Below are 12,252 nucleotides of genomic sequence, written 5' to 3'. Positions count from 1 at the left end.
TGGTGAAATAAACCAGATTTAATTTTGCTAATGTGGCTGATGGTTTTGTCTGTTCAGCAAATTCACACATCTAGTTTTATTTTTGTATTTAAAGTTAACAATTCCCTGGTTTTGGTCGTTCTCTCAGAATGAAGAGTGTGACCAAAAAGCACTGCTGAGGAAGCCAAGCTGAAAATCACAGTCATTGTTTCCAGTAGTTGAGTCAGGGGGATGGAGGGTCGTGCGGTCCCTGTGACCAGCAGTTATGTTGTGATCATGGACGTGGTTGGTGAGATCACTTCGTGCTTTCAGGTGTCTTATCCTGATGGATAATATTAGGAGTGTGAGTGGCTGCCCAAAAGCATTTTAGAACCCTTGGGAGAAAACGATGCACTTAGGACCTCAGTATGGCTATTATAAGGAAAACAGTAGCCAAGGAGGTGTTCCCATGCGGCCTTTGGTGACAGGGAAGAAAAGTCAGAGCTACTCAGGTCACGCCCAATGGTCACTGGATGCCAACGCGTCCCCTCTTACAGCTCCACCGGTCAAGACGTATGACCTGGGATTGTCACTCAGTTCAGGAAAAGAGCTCTTCGAATGCAGATAGCATTTGCATTTCAGAATGACTCAGTCATGTGCAATAGAATCCTGACCAGTTTTGTACATTGGAGTAAAATATATACATTACATATGTATTAATATGTCTATGCACCCCTGCATATACATACGCATTCATGCGCAAGCGTGAGGGTGTGTGGGTGTTGGTGTCGGTGTTTGTGGGTGGTTGTGGGGACGTGTGTGTGTGGAGCGGGGGTGGGTTTGGGTGCATGGATGCCCTGCTACAATTACACCACGGTAAGGAGAGGTCCTGACATGACACACACCCCCACACGTGGAAACACCTGCCAGGAGAATTAGCGTGCAATTTTCCAACATCCCCGCCCAAGTAAAAGCCTTAGGTCAACAGGTGTCCCCGCAGGAGCCTTGGCCTTCTGCTTTCCCGCGCAGTGCGCAAGCGCCAGGGGGCGGTGCCCAGCGCTGGCCGCCCCGCCCCCATGCGCGTGGACGTCGGTGCGCCGCGCCGCGCACTGTGTGACCCGCTGGCCTTCCGGAAGGAAGCCAGGAACCCTGGGTATGGCGGCCGTGGCGGAGCAGTGGGTGCTGGTGGAGATGGTACAGGCGCTCTATGAGGTGAGCTCGTGGCCCGCGGCCACACTCTGCCCCGGGGACGTGGACTGTGCGCGTGGCTGTGTTCGGAGGCCTGGGCAGGCCTGGCCCGGTCCCTCGGCGTCCGTCTCTGGAAGGACTCGCGGGCGCACACCGCCCCGGCCGCTGAGCGTGGGGAGGGACCGGCGAGAGCCAGAGCCGAGGGTCTCGGTTTGAGCTCCGGCGAGCGCGGAGTTCCCTCCGGGCCCGTCCCGGCGCGAAAGGAGCACGTGGAAGAGGGCGCAGGGGAGGAGCTGGTCCTCAGAAACCAGAGTAGGAGCTGTTGGTGAAACGGGGTGGTGGAAACAGCGGGAGATCTGAGTCTGGAAAGGCCCTCGGGAAGTCGGGGCCTTGGAACTGTGCGGCAGGAACTAGGGGACAGAATTGCGGTACGTTGGGGTTGTTTTTGTCAGGGCGTGAGGTGAGAAAAGAAAGCAAATGATTTAAGATTTAGGAAAATGAAATTGTTGTTATTCCGCATACGTCCCACTTTCTATCCTATAAAGATAAAAGAATTTGAGTTTTAGAGGATGAGTTTTTTTTGAAAGGTCACCTATTTCAGGTGTGTTGGATAAAATGAGATGAAAAGCAGTTTTAGAGAATGTTCATTCATTTGACATGCCATTCACTGAGTTTTGCTGCCTTGTCCGGTAGACCTTTCTGCGTATTGTTCTCTGAGTTTTTCAATACGGTCGTCACTAACCACACGTGGCTCTTAGGTACTTGAAATGTGTCTGGTGCAACTGAGGAACTAAAATTTTCATTTAATTTAACTTGTATGTGTATCTAAATAACTGCCTGGTGACTGGATGCTGCAGTTTCAGACAGCACAGATGTAGACGCTGGCAATAGTGAGTGAACAAACAGGGAAAAGTCCCAACATCTAAATTCGTGTCAAGTGAATCTCAGTCTTCTATGGATAATTTTTCAAAAACTGGATATTGCTGCTTACTGGCAGGTGATGATGGTGTCTTCCATTAAGACTTATCAGGACTTGCTTTAAAACAGTTGACAGAGCACATGGAGGCATAAATGCTGTCCAACATTAGGTTAATTATGGTAACAAATTAAATTTTTTTTAGAAATGAATAATATTCTGCTGTGCTATTGCTCCCTTTTTGAAGACTGCATAATTGACCAAGCATGAGACTTGGGTTAAGTCCTCCTGGGTGTAACGTTTACAGGAAAGGAAGCTGTATTTGTGATTTGTATTAAGTCACTAGACACCATCTCAGTCTTTCTTAGGGTGATTTATTTGTGGAGTGAGATGTTTAGTGACTTAGACAGATGTTTGCCTGCTAGAAACCAAATACACTTGACCCTTGAACAGCACAAGGGTTAGGGGTGCGACCCCAGCCATCTAATCCACATACAACTTTTGACTCCCCAAACACTTAACTTCTAATAACCTACTGTTGACCAGAAGTCTTACCAATAACATAAGCAGTCAATTAACAACATATTTTGTATGTGTGTATATGTATTTTATACTGTATTCTTGAAGTAAGCTAAAGAATACTTTTTCAACTTGTTGCAAATCTCAAAAATATTTTCCAGTATACTTACTGAAAAATATCTGTGTATTAGTTGACCAGTGCAGTTCAAACTCATGTTGTTGAAGGGTCAACTGTATTGAGAAAAACAAAAGGGTATTTAGAACTAGAGTCCTTATTCTTAAATGAATTCTATTCAAGGGGAATAAGCAAATTTAAAAAGTCGTGTTAAAGAGAGATTTCTGGTTTTGCTCCCAATTTCCATGCACTCAGTATGTTGAATTTGAGGAGTTTTGTATACTGTACCCTATAAAGAAATGTGTGCATGTGCAACATATGTGTACAGTTTGAAAGTTATCTGTACATCGACCTGGATGTTTACATAGAAATTTGTCGGCAGTTTTCTTAGAAGTTTCCACATTCTGGGTTGTTTTAAACTATGGTGAATCTTCATCACTTTCTGTCTGATGTTTGAAGATAATTTTTCTTTCTATCCTAAATACTTCTTTGCAATGAGTTTCCAGTGACGACCTATTGAGGTTGTCTGACCCCGGTAACTGACTGACTGGGCTTTCTGTTATTCTGACTGATACCTGCAATGTTCCGCGTGCACTGAATGTGTCTAGTTGCTCAAAACATAACAGCCTGGACTTTATCTGGGAAATGTGCAGTGAAAAAGCCTGTCTTGGATACTTTTTGAGGTATCTTTATGCCTGCTGTCCTGCAAGCACTGCATACTTTGGGGAACTGAGGTAGAAATAAGACCTTCCACTCCTTTAAGCATTTATAAAGTCTTTTTTTCTCTGCCATGTCTGAAGTTAAGAGGTTTATCAGGGAAGATGTAGTAAGACGTGCAAAACTCTAAGAATTTTGGACAGTGGTTTTTCAGATAACTCTCTTATCTCCTCCATGGCAGATGGGATGGCAGAAGGCTTGTGAAGCTGTGAAATGTTTGTTACAGTCGTTTCCCACCAGTAAAAAATTTGAATTACCCAAAGATCTGATAGTTGATATTGTTTGAAAATATTGGGAATCTGTGTCAGATTTTTTTTTAATTAATTTTTTTTCTTCTGAAGAGGTTTTAAAGCTGCGGTATTCAAGATTTTTTCATGTGTAGAAGAAATGGCCTACTGTCAGAAATGGGAAAAGGAATGAGCAGAAATAAAAGGAAATATTAAGAAGTAATAGGTTACAGGTCATGGGAGGCAGTATATGCAGGCACATTAAGTTTTAGGTGCAGGTTTGAGACGTGTATTTCCTTTCCATTTTTGTTTTTGACTCACTTTCAGGCTCCTGCTTACCATCTTATTTTGGAAGGAATTCTAATACTTTGGATAATCAGACTTCTTTTCTCTAAAACTTACAAACTACAAGAACGATCTGATCTTACAGTCAAGGTAAGAAATTAAATATTTTATTATTCAGTGTATGATTTATAATTGGTACATCCTTCCAAATAGGATTTCTGCTGGCTGAACTCTATTTGTTAAAATATTTTCTGTAATTTTAGGAAATCAAGGGGAATGAAATGTTGGATAGGCAAAATACAAGGAAGTGAGGGATACAGTAAATACTCAGAGGAATACAGTCTCTGTACTCTGCCATGGGCAAGCAGTAGCCTTACAAAGAGATGGTAGAAGGGAAGCGTGGGAGCTGCTGAGCTTCCAGTGTCTGTGTGCGGATTTCATGAGATATTTGGGAAAAGCACGAGATATTTGGGAAAAGCACCACTACTTCTGAAGCCTGAACATCAGTTTTCCCTGTGTTTTCACAAAGGAAATTCAGAGCTGGAAGGAATCCTCCCACCTCCCCACCCCAGATCAAATCTTCATGTGTTCTCTGTGGTAAGGCTCCCAGCTGAAGCCTAAGCTGAACAGAGCTCAGGAAGCAGAAGTGTCCGGAGGACCTGGGTGCGCTGCCCCCTTGGAGTGAGAACGTGGGGTGAGGGGACTTGTGGAAAAGAGGCTTCTCCTCACTCAGGTTAGGGCCGCTGTGACTACCCCAGTGAGAGGAGAAGAGCGGTTTTGGCTGCTCTTTGGTTTCTGTCACTCGGATGGTTTCCTGGTCCAGCCCCTGAGTCGTTGCTGGAATGTGCAGGAAGACAGGAACTGTGAGGAATGTTTCCCGAGAAAAATCTCTGAAATTTTGGTTTACCAGACAGTGCTGAGTGCGGCACGAAGATGCAGGCCTAGACTTTCCTTTGCTTCCAGGAGCATCACAGGAGAAAGTTCCGGTGGAGTGAAAGTACTGCAGCAATGTGGAGATTGGTTCCTGGTCTCACGGACTGTTGCTGGTCTGACCATAATATTAATCATGAGATGGTCAGGCACATTCCCGAAGTTCTTAGCACAAATCTGTTCTGGAAACCTGGGTAAAGCAGACTAAAAAGAAGTCTCATTGCATGATTTCTTGTAATCTTGAATATCAATAGATAATTGAACCTGTGTGTGAAGGTATGGCCTAAACTTGACCACAGATCCCTACACATCTCCTTCTTTTTCTTCTGCACACCTGGTGGGGTTGGCATGCCATAGAACACTCCCTTCTTAACATTGCACTAAGACTGGACCACCCATGTCAGAAATCCTGCTTCTGTGTTTCTTCCTTGGTATTTAGGAATGCCTCGTGAATGAATAGATGGCCATGAAACAGATTTCCAAACTTTCCATGGGTTCGATCATTCCTCATATTCTTAGAAACATTAAAAAATAACAATACACAGACTATATACCTTTTTAAAAGAACGACTGAGTGTAATATTAGAGTAATCATCTGAAAGCAGAACTTAGTAGAGCAAGATTCAGTAATCACTGACATCTTGCCCTCAAAGCTGTGGAAGGAAAAAACTGTTTTTGAAGTTTAACTCATGCTAACAGATAAAATACCTTTCCCAGTTTCTTAGACCCACAATCTGGAATACCAGGTTATCTAGAGTTGACTAGCATCCATGTCCACAGGAGCAAGAAGACAGCCTGCATGACAGGTACCCTGGGCTTGTTTGGGCTGCTGTTCTCATGTGCAATAATTGGCAGAAACAGATGAGGAATTGATTGGTTAATTTGTTCCATCAGCACTTTTGAGTACCTGAGCATCAGGTGAATATGCTCTTAGCCCAGCCTTGGAGTTGTCTTTCAGGAGAAAAATGCACAGCACTTAACAGAATCATGAGATGAGAACCATTGAGAGTGGGCCTCGATGTAAGGCAAGAATTGGTGTTCATTTCGGTGCCCCACCTCACCCTGTACATCCAGACTGCATTTCAGAATTACCTTTTTTTCTGATTCAAGAAAGGATAAGACATTCAAGATACTCAAAATATTTGTAATGCATTAAGTAATAGGTAAAAGGAACAACATGGCTTCTTATGAGAAATTTCCAAATGAAATCCCATGGCAGTAATTATAAGAGAGTCTTTTTCTGTATTTCAGCTACTTGTGAATCCCTGCAGATGGCTCGTGGAAGCAGTGCTTAGTGGTCTGGTTGACACCTTCCCAGGACAGTCATGACTTTAAGAACTGTGGGTGTGGTACTTGCAGTATCTTGGAGTAGAAGCAGGGCTCACTTACCTGCAAGTCTTGCTTCGCACCATTGTGTTGTAGACTTTCTTTGTCTTCCCAGCAGGATAGGTTTACTTCCTCTTTGCACAGTGGAAAATCCTGAACATAGAAATAAAAGTTTCTCATATTTTCCAGTCACCCGCAGAACTGCATGGGAACAGAGCCTTTAACCTGTGATCAGGACAGGTGAGGGTTAAGTGCACAGAACTTAATGGTAATGCTGTTGCATTTCTGGACCTTTGTTTCCAGCTGTGTGCTCATTATGATGGTGCCATTATAGCAGGTGATTCAGATAATCCTGGAGCTGCTGTTCCCTGACTAGCACTGTGCTGTATTTTAACTCCTTTTCCCCTGCAGGAAAAGGAAGAATTGATTGAAGAGTGGCAACCAGAACCTCTTGTTCCTACTGTTTCAAAAGACCATCCTGCTCTCAACTACAACATCGTTTCAGGGTAAATCGGTTTGCTGCCCGAAGGCTTTACCCTTGGTTTCCCGTAGGTAACAAAGTATGCGGTGGTTTATATAGTTTTCCTTTTTACTGGAATGAAATGTTCACCAGGTTTCCAGAGATCAGAAACTAACTGCTCTAGTTCCCAGTATATAACTTCCTTTTAGGGGTGGTATGGGCATGTTTTATTTTTTGGCCAGTTAAGTTTGTCCCTCTTTTCTATTAAAAATCTTTTGTTCACAGTATACATGCTCATGGTAGTATTTCAGAAGGTCAGATACACTTAAAATGAAAAGCGCACTCCTGCTTTTCCCCCCGACTTGCATCTGGTTTTAGATCTGTTGTAGGTCACCTTCATAACTACATGTGATGACAGGCTCACCCTGCAGTTTTCTGACTGCCTGCGAACACCAGCCACCTCTTCCAGTAGGAGCGAGGAGGCCGACCCACACTGCCTCCTGCCTTCCATTGTCTAGTCTGCCTTTGGTTCTCCTGTTGGTTAGCTTTGCTTCGTTGTATGTGCTTTTTTTCTTTCTTATACATGAAGAAGTCACTCATGTTTATGTCTAAGAGATTTTTGCCTATGTTTTTTTCTAGGAGTTTTATGGTTTCATGACTTACATTCAGGTCTTTGATCCATTTCAAATTTACTTTTGTGTATGGGGTTAGACAGTGATCCAGTTTCATTCTCTTCCATGTAGCTGTACAGTTTTGCCAGCACCATCTGTTGAAGAGACTGTCATTTCCCTGTTGTATGTCCATGGCTAGTTTATCATATATTAATTGACCATATATGTTTGGCTTAATGTCTGGAGTCTCTATTCTGTTCCACTGGTCTGTGGCTCTGTTCTTGTGCCAGTACCAAATTGTCTTGATTACTGTGGCTTTGTAGTAGAGCTTGAACTTGGGGAGCAAAATCCCCCCCACTTTATTCTTCCTTCTCAGGATTGCTTTGGCTATTCGGGGTCTTTGGTGTTTTCATATGTATTTTTGAACTATTTGTTCCAGTTCGTTGAAGAATGCTGTTGGTAATTTGATAGGGATTGCATCAAATCTGTATATTGTTTTGCGCAGGATAGCCATTTTGATGATATTAATTCTTTCTAGCCAAGAGCATGGGATGTGTTTCCATTTGTTAGTGTCCTCTTTAATTTCTCCTAAGAATGTCTTGTAGTTTTCAGGTTATAGGTCTTTCACTTCCTTGGTTAGGTTTATTCCTACGTATTTTAGTCTTTTTGATGCAATTGTGAATGGAATTGTTTTCCTCATTTCTCTTTCTATTAGTTCATTGTTAGTGTATAGGAAAGCCACAGATTTCTGTGTGTTAATTTTGTATCCTGCAACTTTGCTGTATTCTGATATCAGTTCTAGTAGTTTCGGAGTGGAGTCTTTAGGGTTTTTTATGTACAATATCATGTCATCTGCAAATAGTGACAGTTTGACTTCTTCTTTACCAATCTGGATTCCTTGTATTTCTTTGTTTTGTCTAATTGCTGTGGCTAGGACCTCCAGTACTATGTTGAATAACAGTGGGGAGAGTGGGCATCCCTGTCTTGTACCTGATCTGAGAGGAAAAGCTTTCAGCTTCTCGCTGTTCAGTATGATGTTGGCTGTGGGTTTATCATATATGGCCTTTATTATGTTGAGGCACTTGCCTTCTATGCCCTTTTTGTTGAGAGTTTTTATCATGAATGGATGTTGAATTATGTCGAATGCTCTTTCAGCAACTATGGAGATGATCATGTGGTTTTTGTCTTTCTTTTTGTTGATGTGGTGAATGATGTTGATGGATTTTCGAATGTTGTACCATCCTTGCATCCTTGGGATGAATCCCACTTGGTCGTGGTGTATGATCCTTTTGATGTATTTTTAAATTCGGTTTGCTAATATTTTGTTGAGTATTTTTGCATCTAAGTTCATCAGGGATATTGGTCTGTAGTTTTCTCTTTTGGTGGGGTCTTTGCCTGGTTTTGGTATTAGGGTGATGTTGGCTCCATAGAATGAGTTTGGGAGTATTCCCTCCTCTTCTATTTTTGGAAAACTTTAAGGAGAATGGGTATTATGTCTTCTCTGTGTGTCTGATAAAATTCCGAGGTAAATCCATCTGGCCTGGGGGTTTTGTTCTTGGGTAGTTTTTGATTACCGTTTCTATTTTGTTGCTGGCATTTGGTTTGTTTAGATTTTGTGTTTCTTCCTTGGTCAGTCTTGGAAGGTTATATTTTTCCAGGAAGTTGTCCATTTCTTCTAGGTTTTCCAGCTAGTTAGCATATAGGTTTTCATAGTATTCTCTAATAATTCTTTGTATTTCTGTGGGGTTTGTCATGACTTTTCCTTTCTTGTTTCTGATTCTGTTGTTATGTGTTGATTCTCTTTTTCTCTTAGTAAGTCTCGTTAGAGGCTTATCTATTTTGTTTATTTTCTCAAAGAACCAGCTCTTGGTTTCATTGATTTTTCTATTGTTTTATTCTTCTCAATTTTATTTATTTCTTCTCTGATCTTTATTATGTCCCTCCTTCTGCTGACTTTAGGCCTCATTTGTTCTTGTATTTCCAGTTTTGATAATTGTGACTTTAGACTATTCATTTGGGATTGTTCTTCCTTCTTTAGATATGCCTGGATTGCTGTATGCTTTCCTCTTAAGACTGCTTTCGCTGCGTCCCACAGAAGTTGGGACTTTGTGTTGTTGTTGTCATTTGTTTCCACATATTGCTTGATATCTATTTTAATTTGGTCGTTGATCCATTGATTATTTAGGAGCATGTTATTAAGCCTCCATGTGTTTGTGAGCCTTTTTGCTTTCTTTGTACAATTTATTTCTAGTTTTATACCTTTGTGGCCTGGAAAGTTGGTTGGTAGAATTTCAGTCTTTTTGAATTTACTGAGGCTCTTTTTGTGGCCTGGTATGTGGTCTATTCTGGAGAATGTTCCATGTGCAGTTGAGAAGAATGTGTATTCTGTTGCTTTTGAATGTAGAGTTCTATAGATGTCTAATAGGTCCATCTGTTCTTGTGTGTTGTTCAGTGCCTCTGTGTCCTTAATTATTTTCTGTCTGGTGAATCTATTCTTTGGAGTAAGTGGGGTGTTTAAGTCTCCTAAAATGAGAACATTGCATTCTATTTCCTCCTTTAATTTTGTTATTATTTGTTTTACATATGCTGGTGCTCCTGTGTTTGGTGCATATATATTTAGAATGGTTATATCCTCTTGTTGGACTGAGCCCTTTATCATTATGTAATGTCCTTCTTTATCTCTTGTTATTTTCTTTGTTTTGAAGTCTATTTTGTCTGATACTAGTACTGCAACACCTGCTTTTTTCTCGGTGTTGTTTGCATGAAATATCTTTTTCCATCCCTTGACTTTTAGTCTGTGCATGTCTTTGGGTTTGAGGTGAGTTTCTTTTAAGCAGCATATAGATGTGTCTTGCTTTCTTATCCATTCTGTTACTCTGTGTCTTTTGATTGATGCATTCAGTCCATTTACATTTAGGGTGATTATTGAAAGGTATGTAGTTATTGCCATTGCACGCCTTAGATTCGTGGTTACCAAAGGTTCAATTACTGTATAATTTAACTCGCTTATTGAGCTATTATAAACACTGTCTGATGATTCTTTATTTCTCTCCCTTCTTATTCCTCTTCCTCCATTCTTCATATGTTGGGTGTTTTATTCTGTGCTCTTTTGTGTTTCCTTTGACTGCTTTTGTGGGTAGTTGATTTTATTTTTGCCTTTAGTTAGTATTTGGTTGGTCTGCTTTCTTTGCTGTGATTTTATTTTCTCTGGTAACATCTATTTAGACTTTGGAGTGCTCCCATCTAGAGGAGTCCCTCTAAAATACCCTGTAGAGGTGGTTTGTGGGAGGCAAATTCCCTCAACTTTTGCTTGTCTGGGAATTGTTTAATCCCTCCTTCATGTTTAAATGATAGTCGTGCTGGATATAGTATTCTTGGTTCAAGGCCCTTCTGTTTCATTGCATTAAATATATCATGCCATTCTCTTCTGGCCTGTAAGGTTTCTGTTGAGAAGTCTGGTGATAGCCTGATGGGTTTTCCTTTGTAGGTGACCTTTTTCCTCTCTCTAGCTGCCTTTAAAACTCTGTCCTTGTCCTTGATCTTTGCCATTTTAATTATTATATGTCTTGGTATTGTCCTCCTTGGGTCCCTTCTGTTGGGAGTTCTGTGTAGTTCTGTGGTCTGATCAATTATTTCCTCCCCCAGTTTGGGGAAGTTTTCAGCAATTATTTCTTCAAATACACTTTCTATCCCCTTTTCTCTGTCTTCTTATTCTGGTACCCCTATAATGTGGATATTGTTCCTTTTGGATTGGTCACACAGTTCTCTTAATATTGTTTCATTCCTGGAGATCCTTGTATCTCTCTCTGTGTCATCTTCAGTGCATTCCTGTTCTCTGGTTTCTATTCCATCAATGGCCTCTTGCATCTCATCCATACTGCTTTTAAATCTTTCCAGAGATTGTTTTATTTCTGTAGTCTCCCTCCCTCCTTTGTCCATTAGCCCTTGCATTTTTCTGTGCAGCCCCATCAGCATGGTTATGACCTTTATTTTGAGTTCTTTTTCAGGGAGATTGGTTAGGTCTTTCTCTCCAAGCTCCTTCTCAGGGGTTGTCTATGTGATTTTGGTTGTATCAAATTCTTCTGCCTTTTCATTGGTGATAGAGGTAGTTGTGGGGAGCTGGTGTGTGTGTCAGCTGGGAGAACGTCCCTTCTTGCTAGTTTGTGGCCTTCCTCTCCTGGGAGAATGGCGACCCCTAGTGGCTTGTGCTGGGCAGCTGCATGCAGATGGGTTCCCTGGTTCTTGCCCGGCGGCTGTGAAGGAAGCTTCGTGCGTGGTTGCTGTGGGTGTGACCGGCCTCAGGCTGCTGCTCTGCTATGACAGGGGTGCGCCGGAGGGGGAATGGGCAGGGGGAACGGGTGGGAGGCGATTTATTGTAGTGAGGGTCCTCAGAGAGCTGCACTTCCGCCCAGCGGATTAGGGCGCCCAGAGTTCCTTCGGATTCCCAGCTTCTGGGCTGGGTGTCCTGGGATGCTTCCGTCCAGCTGTGGGGTCCCTGTCCCTTTTAGACTTTCAAAAAGCACTCGCTTTTCTTTGTCCCAGGGGTGCTGGCTGCAGGGACCCACTCGCAGGTTTTACTGTTCCCTTTCTCTAGTATCCAGCACCCCACATACTGTGTGTCTGTGTTCCTGGTGCGGATGGCTAGGGCTGGGTATTTAGCAGTCCTGGGTTCCCTCTCCCTCCCCGCTCCAACTCCTCTCCTCTCGCCAGGAGCTGGGGTAGGGGTGACGCTCGATTCCTGCTGGGCCGCGGCTTGTATCTTATCCCCTTCGTGAGAGGCGCTGGGTTCTCACAAGTGTAGATGTAGCTTGGCTGTTGTCCTGTACCTTCTGGTCTCTCTTTTAGGGATAGTTGTATTTGTATTTTCAAAGATATATATGGTTTTAGGAGGAGATTTCCGCTGCTCTACTCCTGCCGCCATCTTGGCTTCTCAGTGTATGTGCTTTTTCAAATTAAGTATATTAAGTATGCAGAAAATACTAGACACATATTGACCCACC

At 42.4% G+C, this 12,252-nt stretch overlaps 1 protein-coding gene across 12 annotated transcripts in view; it reads left to right on the top strand.

The window, feature by feature from the left end:
- Positions 1-1,041: 1,041 nt before the first annotated feature.
- SPTLC1 (serine palmitoyltransferase long chain base subunit 1) overlaps positions 1,042-12,252 on the top strand; it is a 101,372-nt gene continuing 90,161 nt past the window's right edge. For 10 of the 12 annotated variants that reach the window (XR_008996436.1, XR_005026704.2, XR_005026705.2 and 7 more), the window contains exons 1-3: positions 1,042-1,170; positions 3,968-4,075; positions 6,593-6,687. Coding sequence is in view for 7 of the 12 variants with exons in the window: in XM_057498462.1 (XP_057354445.1) it covers positions 1,114-1,170; positions 3,968-4,075; positions 6,593-6,687 (260 nt within the window). In the remaining 5 variants the exon portion in view is untranslated. Of the gene's footprint in view, positions 1,171-3,967; positions 4,076-6,592; positions 6,688-12,252 lie in introns of those variants that run through there. The other 2 variants (XM_057498465.1, XM_057498464.1) reach the window with 2 other exon arrangements.

Source organism: Manis pentadactyla, chromosome 3 (assembly GCF_030020395.1).
Source record: "Manis pentadactyla isolate mManPen7 chromosome 3, mManPen7.hap1, whole genome shotgun sequence".
NCBI classification, from domain to species: Eukaryota; Metazoa; Chordata; class Mammalia; order Pholidota; family Manidae; genus Manis; species Manis pentadactyla.
Note: the sequence above shows the minus strand (reverse complement) of the source record. Positions and strands in the feature narration are given on the sequence as shown.